General features: G+C 38.4%; 3 protein-coding genes across 4 annotated transcripts; all 3 read right to left on the bottom strand.

Annotated features, from left to right (window-relative positions):
- Positions 1-311: 311 nt before the first annotated feature.
- LOC141817695 (uncharacterized) lies at positions 312-1,099 on the bottom strand. Its single transcript, XM_074705332.1, has 3 exons — positions 1,009-1,099; positions 596-925; positions 312-448 (listed from the first exon to the last, which is right to left on the bottom strand). Exons 1-3 carry the CDS (start codon positions 1,097-1,099, stop codon positions 312-314), a joined length of 558 nt encoding a protein of 185 aa, XP_074561433.1.
- A 1,621-nt stretch (positions 1,100-2,720) lies between these two features.
- Positions 2,721-7,377, bottom strand: LOC141817679 (uncharacterized). 2 transcript variants are annotated; one of them, XM_074705322.1, is made up of 8 exons: positions 6,995-7,377; positions 6,833-6,923; positions 6,602-6,747; positions 6,081-6,324; positions 5,800-5,904; positions 5,546-5,728; positions 4,474-4,675; positions 2,721-3,399 (listed from the first exon to the last, which is right to left on the bottom strand). In XM_074705322.1, exons 1-8 carry the CDS (start codon positions 7,360-7,362, stop codon positions 2,909-2,911), a joined length of 1,830 nt encoding a protein of 609 aa, XP_074561423.1. In that variant the 5' UTR covers positions 7,363-7,377; the 3' UTR covers positions 2,721-2,908. The 2 variants fall into 2 exon arrangements, with proteins under 2 accessions (XP_074561423.1, XP_074561426.1); XM_074705325.1 differs by having other exon boundaries at positions 3,203-3,399; positions 4,452-4,675.
- A 3,546-nt stretch (positions 7,378-10,923) lies between these two features.
- LOC141821797 (uncharacterized) lies at positions 10,924-12,554 on the bottom strand. Its single transcript, XM_074709162.1, has one exon. The coding sequence runs from the start codon at positions 12,449-12,451 to the stop codon at positions 11,345-11,347; it is 1,107 nt and encodes a 368-aa protein (XP_074565263.1). The 5' UTR covers positions 12,452-12,554; the 3' UTR covers positions 10,924-11,344.
- Between the last annotated feature and the right edge of the window lie 1,819 nt (positions 12,555-14,373).

The raw sequence follows: 14,373 nt of genomic DNA, 5'->3' as shown, positions 1-14,373 counted from the left end.
CAAGCCAACTTTGTGCACGGTCCACCTTGGTTCGACCGGAGCCTAGTTCTTCCGAGCCGCTCGAACCGTGTCAAACCAGGTTTAGGGGAGCCAATCACTCCCTCTAGGTCACTTTTGATTAGACATGAACTATAGAAAATTTATGCGCATGTTCTACATTCGAAAACACTAGAAATCAACCTGTATAATACGAGATATACGCAACTGTGAATTTGATTTAATTAGAATCACATGAAATCTTACAAAAACACTTGTAATAAAAACACCAAATGGTATACGTACGCATAAAAAAAATAAATAACAACTAGTAATTATGGGTTACACGGAGCAGGAGCAGGAACTGGAGGAGCAGAAGAGGCGCCCAGCGCTGCGCCGGAGCTGAGAAGCTCCGCCATGGCACGCCGGGGGTTCTCCTTTTGCACCTCGCAAAGATCAGGTAGGAAAACACCTGCAATCAAAGATTTAAAGTAAAGGAGTCGATTTTACTTATTCATGAAACAATTGTGTGGATATATAAATCGATTTTATATTTATTTTATGGACGATTTTAATTTGCTCGTAACAAGATGGATGCCTTTTTCAAGTTTTTACTTACCTTCGCCGGCGGCGAGATTGAAGTAGAGGTCGACGATGTTGGGGCAGTTCTGGTAGCAGGCGGCGGAGCAGAGCTTGCCGGCGAAGTCGGGCTCCAGGAGGGCGTCGGAGGAAATCCCGACGGCGCCACGGCTGACGCCGCAGGCCCGCACACACTCGTCCGTCTCTATCCAGTCCTTCATCCACCGCTCCACCTCCACCTCCGAAGTCCGGCACTGATACTCCGTCCGTCCGTCCCCCCGCTGGCTGCTCTCCAGCACGCACCGCTTCGACTCCGACGAGACAGCGAAGGCGCACAAATCTTGCGGCAGATTCTCGCATACGACGCCCCCTGCATGCGCACCATCCCATGCATCACTTATATATTCATCAATTCAAGAACAGAACGACATAACTACGTCGAACGTAACTAACCTTGAACGGAGGGGACGAGGACGAGGAACTGCGAGAGAAGGATGAGGGCCGAGGCCATGGCCGCCGCCTTCGAAGTCGCCGGAGAATTCATGTCGGATGATTTGGTTGGGTCTGTCGAACGAAGGGCGATAGAGAGGGAAGGGGGTGGTGGTGCTTATATACCTATTTGTGGAAAGTTTACTTTGACCAAAGCCACGCTCCGCCGCCGTTGCCACCGGCTTTTTTGAGGTGCCATCCGAACGCTTCAAGCTAATCGTCTGCCTGGCTGCTGACTATTCTCATAATTCGAGCCTACGCCATAGAACATGCATGCTCTGCGTGATCGTCATACGCGTTGTTGTGAGGCCAGTAAATTGCTTGCTATTGCCGTTTTTTCTTAAGAAAAAGAAAAGAAAAGAAAAGAAAGCTGGGGATTTCGACGTGGAGGCCATGAACTTGCTTGATATTAATTGGCTTCGTCTTCTGTTTTGGTTAGTAATTAGTTTAATGAGAAATAAGATGGCGACGGCTGTAGGCGTTTGGAGGAAGTGCAGTGCTTCTCACGTTGCACCACCCTCACAAGTAATCTTATCGTTCGTTATGGCCTATTGACTTATGAAACCGTAATTCGCGGCATTTAGAACCGTAGTATATATATAAATTTCACCCGTATAAAATTGAATTACGTAACTTCTACAATTGTACTATACACGGGCATTCAACCAGGACTATTCAGCCGGTTACTCAAGTATTCACAATTTAAATTTTAATTAGGATAATATTTTTTTAATAAATAAAAAATTTAAAATGTTAATTATTGGATGAGAAATCGCATACACTTTCAAATTTATCTGATGGCGATCTATGGGTCGGATTATCCACCTTCTAAATTAATGGGTCGTTAGACGAGGAATCGGACCCTTATGGATTTTTATGAGCGATGTGTGAATTGATAGTTAATTGAATATAGATATTTGAATTATCAAAAAATTATACATGAATATTTTTTTTTGATAATTTAGATATCCAAGGAACATTTACAGAGTAGTAAAGAGATTCAATTGTTACAACATTTATTTATGTCAAAATTTATGAATGTGATATTGTAATGGTTCAATGATTATATAAATATTGCAATGTAATTAAAAAAAGAAAAAAAACTTTAAAAAGATAGCATATATGTAATATGTTAAAGGGAAATATATTATTATAATTTCGATAGAAATGGGGAAAATTTTAAAATCATTAAAGGTGAGTCTAGTGAGAATCGATCAATCCTGGAGAATGGAGATATTTATGTTGCTCTTAGGACATGATTGAATTGGTTATTATGAAACAAATTTACTGAAATGGATAAGGATCAAATCTCAACGAAATCAAAACAATGCTTTTTCTTGTAATCATCTACAGCTTTCTAATTTATCTCTTTATATAATCATGAGACCGATCATATAAAACTATTAGAATGACAATTTTAACTTTTATCGAAAGAGATATCCTACGTATCTCCATTTATATTTTTTCACATCCTTATTTTAAATTGAAGGGTTATAAATACTTTTACTATTTCGATTGAACCAATTGCAAGCCTGTGGGATTCATCACCACTCCAAATCAAACATCTGTTCGCTTGTTTATTATAAATTTGATATTTAAATAATATTCATTGAGCTCGAAGAATACCGCAGTATCCCAAAAAACATATGCTTGTTGCAATGAAAATTTTGCGATAATGGACAATCAAATCATAAAATTATTAGATCGATAAATAATTCCAGTATCAATATTTATTGTAAATGTTATGAATCGAAGCATACAGAACACACACAAAAGATGACAGATTAAGATCCAGTCGGCCTCTGCAAGAACTTCTAAATTGTGACACGAGATTGCATACCGCAAGATCCCAAGGATAACTCCATCACTTCGACTTGTCTAAATTCATCTTCAATCCATATCCCAATGGAAATAGAGGGTCGTATGCCGGATGCCCAACATTCATTGGCAACTGATCCACTGATTTAAACCAAGTCACTGGTAGCACACCCTCAAAATCATGGTCCCCAAATAGGACGTCAGTAATTCCTCCTGCCTCAGTTCCAGGTAACCAAGCTGCCACCAGAGCATCAATCTTCTCCAACAATGATGGTTCAAGATACAATGGCCTACCGGATATCAAAATCAGTACGGTCGGCACTCTGCTAGCGACGAGAGCAGCTACATCGGCACCACCAAAAGGTATGTCGAGTTCTGTCCTATCGCCCAAGAACTCGGCATAAGGTTCCTCCCCAATAACAACTACTGCATAAGAGTAGTCCTGGTTAGAGAAAGTGGCTTCTGAAGGGCATTGCTCATATATAACTTCTGTTTCGTTTCCTGTTGCTTCTCTTATTGCTTCCAATATAGTTGTACCTATAAAGAAAAAATTCCAGGAACTTATTTTCTGCACTGAATTCCAAGTCTAGAAATTGAAAAAATAAAGTGAACTTCACATAAATAGTCAAGTCCTCCGCATTTAGAATTTAGATTTTTTTTCACCGAATATAAATATCTTCAGTTACATCAGAGTTTTTTTCTTCATTACTCATGGGAATAACCTTTTTCAAAGGTGGAACGCTCTTCTGTAATTTATGAAAATTGAGGATCTCTCTGATAAATACATTGACTGAACTATTCATTTGGGAAAATTCTTCTACTCAATTGCTGGTTACACACAGAGGAATGTATTTTTCAAAGGGAACACCTTACAGTGACTTCACCAGGAATTGAATGGACAAGATACCATCGCTAACAAATTCCAAATGCTAAGGGCTTCTCTAGGAAAATTCTTTGATGAAGCAATGCCTTGGAAAACAGTTGATGGCAAATCAAATACTTCAAACATAGCATACAATAACCACCAACTGACAAACTGGAAGTCTCAACCATTTGGGATCCATTATACAGAATATTCAAAAGCAAATAATATTGCTACTAATATCCAAATCTTTTAAGTTATTTGTATCCGTGTGGAGTTTGCTTTGGTCTGCCTCCACCCCTCATATCTTTGACCACAATCAGATTCAACTTATGTAATCATTGAACCTATTGACCAAGAGACGATGTTTGTATTAAAGCCTTTATCAATACACCCTCCTCAACTAGCTTCCAATATGAAGCATATGATTTGGATTCGAGCATCATACCTCTTTTCCCTTTACTCTTGTTCATTCCGAAATATGGAGTAATAATCCTATACCTAGCGTTGGTGGATTCCATTATTTTTAACCTTTATTTGAGTTTTTTACCCTAGCATTGGGGTTCTAATGTTTTTTACATTCAGGAACGAAAGAAACTAGTAAGAAAACAATGATATTCCAATTAAATGTAAAAAAGCTTTTACCAAATCAGAACGCAGCAATTGATTAAGTGACAGACTTGCATTATAGTTTGAAAAGGGTTGGAAATTTTAGATGTCTGGTTACCATATAATGCATAACGTCCTACCAATTGTTATTCTTCCACTGCCTCCATGCCATGTTATGGTCCATCCGCCACACTGATTTCCAATATCATCAGCATGGCTTCCAGCAACAAGGATTCTTCTGGCCTTTTTATCTAGTGGAAGTAAGGGGTTCTTCGTATCCTTTCCATTTTTCAATAAAACTAAAGATTTTCTAACTGCTTCACGCGCAAGAAGTCGATGTTCCTGCAAAAGCACATAAAGATATAAAAATCAAGTAAAAAAGAATCCCACATGAGATATTCTGCAGAAAAGCTTAGCATTGGTAAGTTTTTAGTACCAACTCTGGAAGCAACATTGTACAATATGACTGACATTTAGTTTCTTCAAGATTTGGTTTCTTATATGCTACTTGCTTAGTATTTATTTGCTCCATTTTAAAAAGAGAAGATCGAGATCTAAAATTAGAGTGACCCTACAGAATTTATGCAATTGTTGATCATATTAATGTATTTTGTATCTCTTTTCTAAATCGATCTTCTCAAATGATCTCACTCTTCTGGATCTGCCAGTTTCTAATAGCATTCCTATAAATGGAGAACTTTAGCCGAGCAAGTATCTCCCTCTTTTTCCTTTTGTTTCTCATCAATACTTAAATCTTTAAGTAAAATAATTGATGGATTGAATTAGCAAAATTTTAACACACAAACTAATCCCAAGTTAAACTGATGCAATTATGTGAAAATCTTAGATCTATAAAAGGAAAATCATAAAATATCAAGCATAATCAACAGAATCCAAAATTCATAAATCCCTGTCATGGAAAAAAGTAAAAAAAAACATTTAATAAACAGAATGAACTCAAAGAAGTGGATAAGATATTACAGCATAAGTATATATATATATTTCCAAATATATGTTCAACAATGTGATTTAGTTTACACCGTAAAATAAAAACAATGTGAAGCAAGCTTACCATCTACCAAAGATTATGGAAAACTAATGTTTATCAAGAAAAACAATGTTCAAGCTAGAATCACATCGAGCATTATTGACATAGCAATGAAGATTATCTTCCCAGTGATTCTGATTTCACCAGTGATTCATCAAGCATACCTCACAGCCAATGACATCTAACAGAGAACTGTCTGAGAAAGGATGCTCAAACAGTCCAGCGACAAATTTTACTCGTAAGATCCGTTCTACGGCGTCATCAATCCTTGACATAGATATTCTCCCTGATTCGACAAGAAATATCAAATCTTCTAGAAACTTCTGATAATTGAAGGGCACCATAATCTGTAAAACATTTAGCACAGTATATAGATAAGAGTTCCTGAACATGCATATAGTTTCCTTTCAATTATTACCATGTCAATCCCAGCATTAATTGATGCAAGAATGCAATAACGATAATTTGATCCTTGTGGGTGGCATAGCCTATCTATTCCTTCCCAATCCGATACAACAAAACCCTGAAATTAACAAATAATTGGTCAAGAGAATTTAATCCACTACTAATAGTCGCTCAAAAATCACAAAATTATTTCAAGCTAAATAATCAATAAGGAATGGACCAAAATAACAGTTCAATGCTTTTAATAATATATGAGAAAGAAAAAAATAGTCCAACTGCAATGAACAATAGTACCTTGAAACCCAGCTTGCCCTTGAGAACCTCTGTTATGAGATGATAATTTGAATGCAATGGACTTCCGTTCCAACTCGTATAGGAGGCCATAATTGTGGACACCCCCTGTGCAAGACAATCTAGATAAGGCTTCATATGAATTTCCTCCAATTCATTGTATGTACAAATTGTATTCCCTTCATTAATTCCATTATGTGTTCCACCGTCCCCAACAAAATGCTTAGCACAGGCAATCACATTCTTCCTGCAATTGAATAACCATATCATGGAATGAAAGACTTTCTTTGAACCATTCCAAACTTATAGGTGATAGATTCCAACCACTTATGTAAACACCTAAAAACAGAGGCCATGAACAACTAATAAAGTGGTTCTGTGCGGCATTAGAACAGGTAGAATTATCGATCATATGATGTGTAACCAAAATTAAACTCACCTCATGCAAAGAAGCACATATCTAAAACTAAAATGATGCGAGTTCACTATCTAAAAACACTAACAGTAAAAGAAATGGCCTATACCTCCCAGCAAGATAAGGATGACCTGGAAGGTGATCTTGGGGAGGTGACCCCTGCAAACCCGAGACAATTGAAGTCATAGTCCGCACAATCTCCGTGTCCTCGCTGCAGCATTCATAGCATCTGCCCCACCTGACATCTCTGCACACCTATGGAATAGAACAACAAGAATTCCCTAATAACAGAAGGATCAAGAATTGGTCACTCAAATCTCTGTCAATAGGAATCACTTACTGCTACACAAGGGGCGAAAGTCCAGTGAATTCCGGTGGCTCTCACCTCCAGGGCTGTCGCCTCCCCGATTCTACGAGCGAGGTCGCAATCTCTGCGATAGAGGGAAACAGTCAGGTGTTGAAGAAGAAGAAGGAAGACGGTAGAGGGAGCGGAGATACCCACCTGGCGGCGCCGAGGCCGACGTTGTGGGGGAAGATGGTGGCACCATAGATGTTGTTGTGGCCGTGGACAGCGTCGATGCCGTAGAGGATCGGGATGCCGAGGCGGGAGGCCAGCGCCCACCGTTGCATACCATCGATCATGTCAGCCCACTGACGGGCGGAGGCGCGCTCGGCAGGGCCGCTTCCGCCGGCGCTAAGGACGCTCCCGACTGGTAGGCCGGTGAAAGCATCAGGGAAGGCGACGCGTCGCTCGATCTGCGCCATCTGGGCGGCCTTCTCCTCGAGGGTCATGCGGGAGAGCAGGTCTCGAACTCTCACCTCCACCGGCTGCGTCGCATCTCGGTACGGTGCGAGACGCTCGCTTGCCATGGGAGAGGAGAGGAGATGGGTAGCCAACAAGGTCGCGGTAAGCACCTTGAACAATTTTGACTTGTCAACTCGCCGGCTACCGGCTACTGCCAAACTCGTCCGAGTTTGATGTTGTCAACCGAGTCGACTCGCTACCACACGAAGTCCAGACAAAGACCGCCGTACTACGAAAGGTGAAACTTAAAAATTTAATAAATGATTATTTTAATTTTTTAAAAATTAATTAATTTAATTATTAAAATTTTTAATTAAATTAATCAAAATAAAAAATAATTTATAAAATTCTAAATAAATAAATTTATAAATTTTTAATTAATTAATAAAATTTTGTAATATTTAAAATTTTTAAATATTTTAAATAAAAATTAAATTCTTAATTGATATATCGATTTTATTTTTATTTAATTCAATTTTGATTATTTTAATTCAATTCATTTTAAAAATATTTAATTAATCGATTTTAATTTGAATTCAATTACAATTATTTTTCACTGTAATTAATAAATTATATTTTATAAATTTTATAAATGCACCATGAATTTATCATTAAAAATATTTTATTTATTTATTATTAAGTTAGATGTTTAAAACCAACCCAACTAAGTTATCAAATATAACTTAATCAATAATCCACCTACCTAATGTGTGTATTAATTAATTATTTCAAACCTCCTCTATCTGGACCAATCATGTTGAATATGACATATTCAACTTTTTTTTAGAAGTATTAATTAATTATTACTTTTGAAACTTAGTTAAATTGGTTATGACAGAGTAGAATTGCTAAAGTAGACAAGAATAAAATTTTAATAAAGTCGAGACAATATCCTCCTCCATCGTAGCCAATTACAATTTCTTAATTTACCTCTTCATAAATGATGTGGGAACACATATGATCGTGAAACCAATTGTGTAACTACAACTTCTCGATTTACCTCCTCACAGATGATGTAAGACCGATCATATGAAACCGCTAAAATGACGAATTTTATCTTTTTTATTTAAATATTAATTAATTATTATTTTCTTCGTAATTTTCTAATTTACCTCATCATATATGATCATCAAATTGATTGTATAAAATCGCTAAGTATAACATATTCCACCTTATTATTGAAATATTAATTAATTATAAAATATCAACAATTATTTAATCAAATATTTTTAGAAATTCGAATTTATATAAAAATATTATTGAGTAGTGACGACAGGGTGTCATCTACAACTGACAACGCTGCAGGGTGCTACAAAAAAATGGAAAGAAACACAGTTTGAATATTAAAGAGGCATTTTTAAATAATCGGCTGCTGACTATGCTATGCTCACTGACTCTTGATTATAAAAATAAATAAATAAACAAATTATACTAGAGCCATTCTTAAAAGAGGCTCTCATAGTGTCCAGGGCATTATTAGGGCAACTGCCCAAAAAAAACTTGGGAGGAGAGCACACTGAAGCAAATGTATTGGTAATTGGTCACACTGCAAATAACGCAAGAGCACTGGAATGATCATGTATGACTAGTGGTGTTAAGCAAGAATTGAGCAAACCTGGTTTTCTATACATATAAAAGAAATTACCACCTCTGGAGAAACAACCGTTGTTGCAGCTATCTCAAGGTTGAATCAGGTAAAAAAAACATAAAGTGATTCAGAGATACCTGGACAAGCAGTATAAGCAAATGGCACTAACAAAATTAATCAAGTCAAATAGAAGGCAGTATACAGTTAAGTGACTTGCTCACTGCTATTAAAAAGTTTTAAAAAGTGATTGTATTCTGGAAAAGCACGATGTAACACAATGAAATGCACCGTTCATTTATGGTGTTTAACCAAAGTGTACGTATGATATGGCATTTCATTATCAAGTCTTACAAGCAACAATTAGTCTGAAAGAATCTAACACGATCAAAAGGCAAACCTTGTTGGCACAGTGAAATGACATCATATGGATATCCAATTGAAAAATAGTAAGCAAACCTCATGTATATTCCATCACACTTGCAAATGTTAGATGAATCCAAGAGGGCTTAATCATAAAATACATATCTACCGGAAACTGGAAACTCTTACAACTATACACTTTCACATATAAAAGTCTTAGGGCATCTCCAATGGTTAGAGTTTTCAATATGTCAGGTCAAATGCATAAAAACCTATTGCTTTTTTCACAATAAAAAAATCTCCCTACAAACCTCAAACCTCATTGTTAATTAATTACTAGCCCCAACTCACATGGTTAATTTCAAGAGAAAAAAATAGTTTTGAATTTTCACTACTGCTATTAAACTAAAAACCTCAAACCTCATGCCCACAATGATTCGAGCTTTTTTGTTCAGCTCTTTGGTTTCACAAACCTTTCCAAAAACCTTGCATTGGAGATGCCCTTAAAGCTCGTGTTCAAACAAGGTTATGAATCCACATTCTCATTGAGGGGATGTTGAACATCACCTACAAAAGATGATTTTAACCACTTCTCATAGTTTATATCCCAAGAAAGAAAGAAAGAAAGAATTTTTTATGCACACTTACTGTTGCTGTAAGATCTCAATGAAATCTATAGACATGAAGCCAAGCCTCCTACTTCCAACAATATTTTCAAAACTTTATGGAAGAGAACAAACATTTAGCATGCACAATACTTAAACTTGAATTAATAATATTAGATTCATGGACACCATAAGATTTACTAGTTTAAATGACAATTTCCTATGTGAAACCTTCTCTGTAAGCTTGGTGTCTTCATGAAAACCAAGAAACCAAATTTACCAACACATAGAATCACCTTTGATGGCATGTGAGGTTGAACAAGAGCTACCTCATAATAGGCAGCTCTTTCCAACTGGATCACCAGCAAACAGAAACTAGAATTAGAATTTTTGTAATTACATTGCATATGGCTCGGCTGATGATAAAACAGCCAATAGCTTATAGGCTTGAACCACTAATTGGAACGTTCAGTCCAAATGAATGGTTGTACACTTAATCTTAGACTTCATAAACACCCTCCAGTGACTCGTAACTTCCAGTAAGGAACTAAATTGAAATGTCAGATGTTTGATGCAACTTGATTGGATTGATTCCCAATCAAAGTTTAAGAACACTTGCTTTAATAAGTAAACATGGCCTCAGAATTGTAGAAAGAAGACTGGCATGCTACACTGAGTCTGACTTCAATTTTTCCAATACGCCAATTCTTAATGAATTTCTATAGATTAACAAAGCAACATAATCACAACAAAATCAGAGAAACATAATCACCTATTCAGGATAAAGGTAAAAATATAATCCTAACAAAATTACTTAAGACAAAGATCAGGAACATAACCGAAAGACATGTAATATTCAGTTCATAACAGAAAATTCACCAGTTGCAACATAATCACAACAAAAATCCAAATAGACAATGTACATAACCACAGCACATTACATTGTGATTTTATATAATCATATAATTCAGTCTTATATACAAACGTACTATAATTTTTGTATAGCCATATTCTACAGTTTTGAAAGAATTATATTATGTGACTATAGACAGTAAAATTCAAAGTGATAGCAGATGAAAACATAAAATCTCAATATATGAGTGTATAAGATTGTAGTATATGACTATATAAAATCACAGTATAACATGTTCTGCATTTCAATACATTCGATAGTGTGATTTTCAAATGCAATATAATAGATGTTTGGTATCTGTGGTAGTAGAATTTTGAAATTAATATTGGCAAGATGGAACCTCCTCATAAGATCATCAATGGAAGGGGCTCTGTAGAATTTGTGTCCAGGGAAGCATGCTATTACAAATTCCATTTATTAAAGATTTATAATAGCACAGCTATGGCTTTTGTCCATGATTGCAGAGTCGACATATACATATTGGAAAGAGAAATCAAACCAGGCGTAGTTTATTCATCCTTGCTCCTTGCAGCACCGCAACACTAAGGCACTAAAGCCTTCTGACTGTAAGCGGGAAGTGATTAGTAATCAGCACGATGACCACTGTAATCATCGTGTTTCAGTCTTGCTGAGAAATCATTCGCTACCCTTTCAGCGGCCTTCCCCTCCTCGTGTTTCAGTCCTTCCTCCAGCGTTGACTCGCCTAATGCTCCAGCCACCGCCCCAACTGTTATTCCTGTCGCCACTCCCGCTCTGCCTCCTTTTGGCTTATTGTCGTAAGAAGAGTACCCAACCGAATAGCCTGCAGGTGCAGATGGACCACCATAGCTAGATGCCCGATCGTAGTACTGATGGGCTGGGGATGGGGCAGGAGCAGGGGCTGGGGATGGGACTGGTGGCGCAGAATAGTAGGCAGAGGAAGCAGGGGAATAGTACCCGGAGGAGTAGGGATCGGAGTAGCTCCCATAGGGATATTGCGAAGGGTGAAGGTGTGGCTGGGGCGGAGGGTGACCGTAAGGAGGGAGAGAAGAAGGAGGTGGCGAGAAGGTGCGATAATCTATAGCTGAGTGATGCGGAAGATGAGAGGGCATCGAAGGAGAAGGGAAGGGAGGAGCGTTGGAGGAGTAATAATAGCTGGAAGGAGGTGGTGGAGCAAAGTGGCGGGTGGGATCGGGTTCGGTCGGGGGACTGGGGCGCTCTCGCAAGGCTAGCTTGATCCGGATCTTTCCCTGGGGACGACCGGAGGGGCGCCGGAGCTCGAGCGTCCGGATCGGCGAGGTCCCGTCGCCGCCGCCGACGCTGCCGACTCCGAAGGCGTAGGCGGCGAAGGCTTCGGGGTCGAGGAGCTCCTTGAGAGGAGATCTGGCGGTGCCGACGAGGGGTTTGGGGGTCTCCGAGGGCTTGGAGTGGAAGACGTCCAAGGTGAGGAAAAGTAGGGTTTCCGAAGACGGAAGCGGGAGGGGGAGCGCAAGGCGCTCGTTCCAGACGGGGCGAGTTGATCCCGCGTCGTCGGGTTTGGTAGCGGCGCGGCGGTCGGGGTCGAGGTAGGCGACGACGTAGGGCTTGAGATCGCCGTTACGCCAGTTGACGTTTTTAAGGTGCTTGGCCGAGACGACGTTGACCTCGAGGTCGAGCAACCTCGCCGACGACGACGACGGCGGCGGAGGGTGGCGCCGAGTAGATTCCATTGATTCGCGTCGAAGCTAAAACGAATGGACGAGAAGCGACGGGATCGAGAGCGAGACCAGAAGAAGCGCGTTTTAGCAGGTGCACTGACAGAGAGAATGGGCGAGGTTGGTCGACGACGTTGACGGTCAAAACTGAATGATAATATTATAATGATCTTTTTCTCCTTTGCCCAGAAACCTTGCCGATGGGCCAATTCTCATCCTTCTTCGGATCAAATTCCCATATGAAGATGAGCCCATATGAAGATGAGCCCAAGAGGAGACACTTTCTTAGGCGCAGCGAGCGAGAGATGCAAATTTAAGATCAGGATTACACTAAAAAAAATGATAAATCTTAGTTAGCTCTATTGATTATCTTTGATTATGATCGATTCGGTCCTATAAAAGTTTCTCACCGGCCACCAGGGTAAATCGGAAAGTGCACATAGCGGCCAGTCCAGACGCCCAGCATCCTTTGATTGCGCTTCCTATTTATCAGGATTACACTAGATCAAGGTAACTTGTGAAATGAAAGATCATTGATTGTCGACGATTGATATTTTGAGTCGGAGCAGTAAATGATTTTTATTTAACCATTTAATGCAACAGAATAAATGACTCTTATATAACTATTTTAAGGAGATCATGATCATAAGAGTAGAGATGCAAACACAAAATTGATTGCGATTGTGATTTTGTCATTGTATTTTGAGAAACTGACATCCAACATGACTTTAAAGCACAGAGCCAGAGGGTCGAATCTATTTTAAGAAACTACATCAAACTTAAGTCTTGGTATCTTTCTCTTGACTCGGCACTCGATGATTCAGCAGCTCGAGCACTTAGCAGTTCACCTTCAAGCACTAAACAGTTCAACTCAACAACTCAACTAGATTGGGGTTGGCCAACTCAGCACTTGGGCATCTTAATTCAGCTCGACCATAAAAAGGCAATTCAGCCTTTCAAGCAACTCAAACCTCAGATGGATCATCCTTTTCTGTTTGGTAGTTTAAGATTATCATTATCATTTCAAATTATCTCGACAAAAAAGATTGAATTTAATTTCTATATATTTTAAATTCAGTAAATTTCTAATATCTCTGATATATTATCTAGACTTTCGCTCACTTGAAGCTCGGTAAATATACTTCAAGAAACTCCGTCTTTATTGTAGTCGAGTTGTTGTACAAGACCACTTCTGTCAAATAGATAGGACTTATGAATTGATCAGACAAGTCATTCAAACATCATGTTAAAGTGTTTTGGTTCATTATTAGGTTGTTTTAGTCAGAACTGTTGTTTGATAGATCAAATTGCTTCGGATTGAGTTCAGAGACACTGTGAAACCATATGTGCCCTTTTCAAGTATTGAAACTTCATTCATTTTGACAATCCCACTGAACCGTGAGATTAAAAATCTATTTGGTTTTATGAGAGAATATTTTGAATTAATAGAAAGTGAGCTCTTAAAACGATTTTTTTTTTTTTTTTTTAATTTTTTGCTCTGACATTGTGAAATTGTATTAAATAGCTTTTCATAGATCCACAGTCTTAGAAATGATGAACAGTCTTAGAATTTTAGAGACAGTGGCGACAAAGACCACTGTTCTCTCGGTAGATTGTTTTTTATTCATAGCTAAAACCTCTTGAAACAATTAAAATGGTTTTGGTTTTTATTTCTGCAACTAAACCCCTTCAAATTTCTCTTCCTCGATCTCAACGAGCTTCACAGATAAACCTCTCACCTTGTCGGACAAGCACCAAATCTGGAGCAAACACTTTGGGCACGGATCCACAACAGTTATATGCTTTCCTCTGGATTCGATCCCACACACTGTTCTTTTCTCGGAAAAAGAAAAAGGAAATACAGAAATAAACAATAAGAAAGAAAGAAAGGAAAACGAGCGCCTGTGCATGATCACAGGCCCCGTCTCGATATCTTT

This window comes from Curcuma longa, chromosome 2 (genome assembly GCF_044706935.1).
Source record: "Curcuma longa cultivar G26 ecotype Majalengka, Jawa Barat chromosome 2, ITB_CL_G26_1.1, whole genome shotgun sequence".
In the NCBI taxonomy this organism is placed as follows: domain Eukaryota; kingdom Viridiplantae; phylum Streptophyta; class Magnoliopsida; order Zingiberales; family Zingiberaceae; genus Curcuma; species Curcuma longa.
This window is presented reverse-complemented; position numbering and strand designations above follow the sequence as displayed.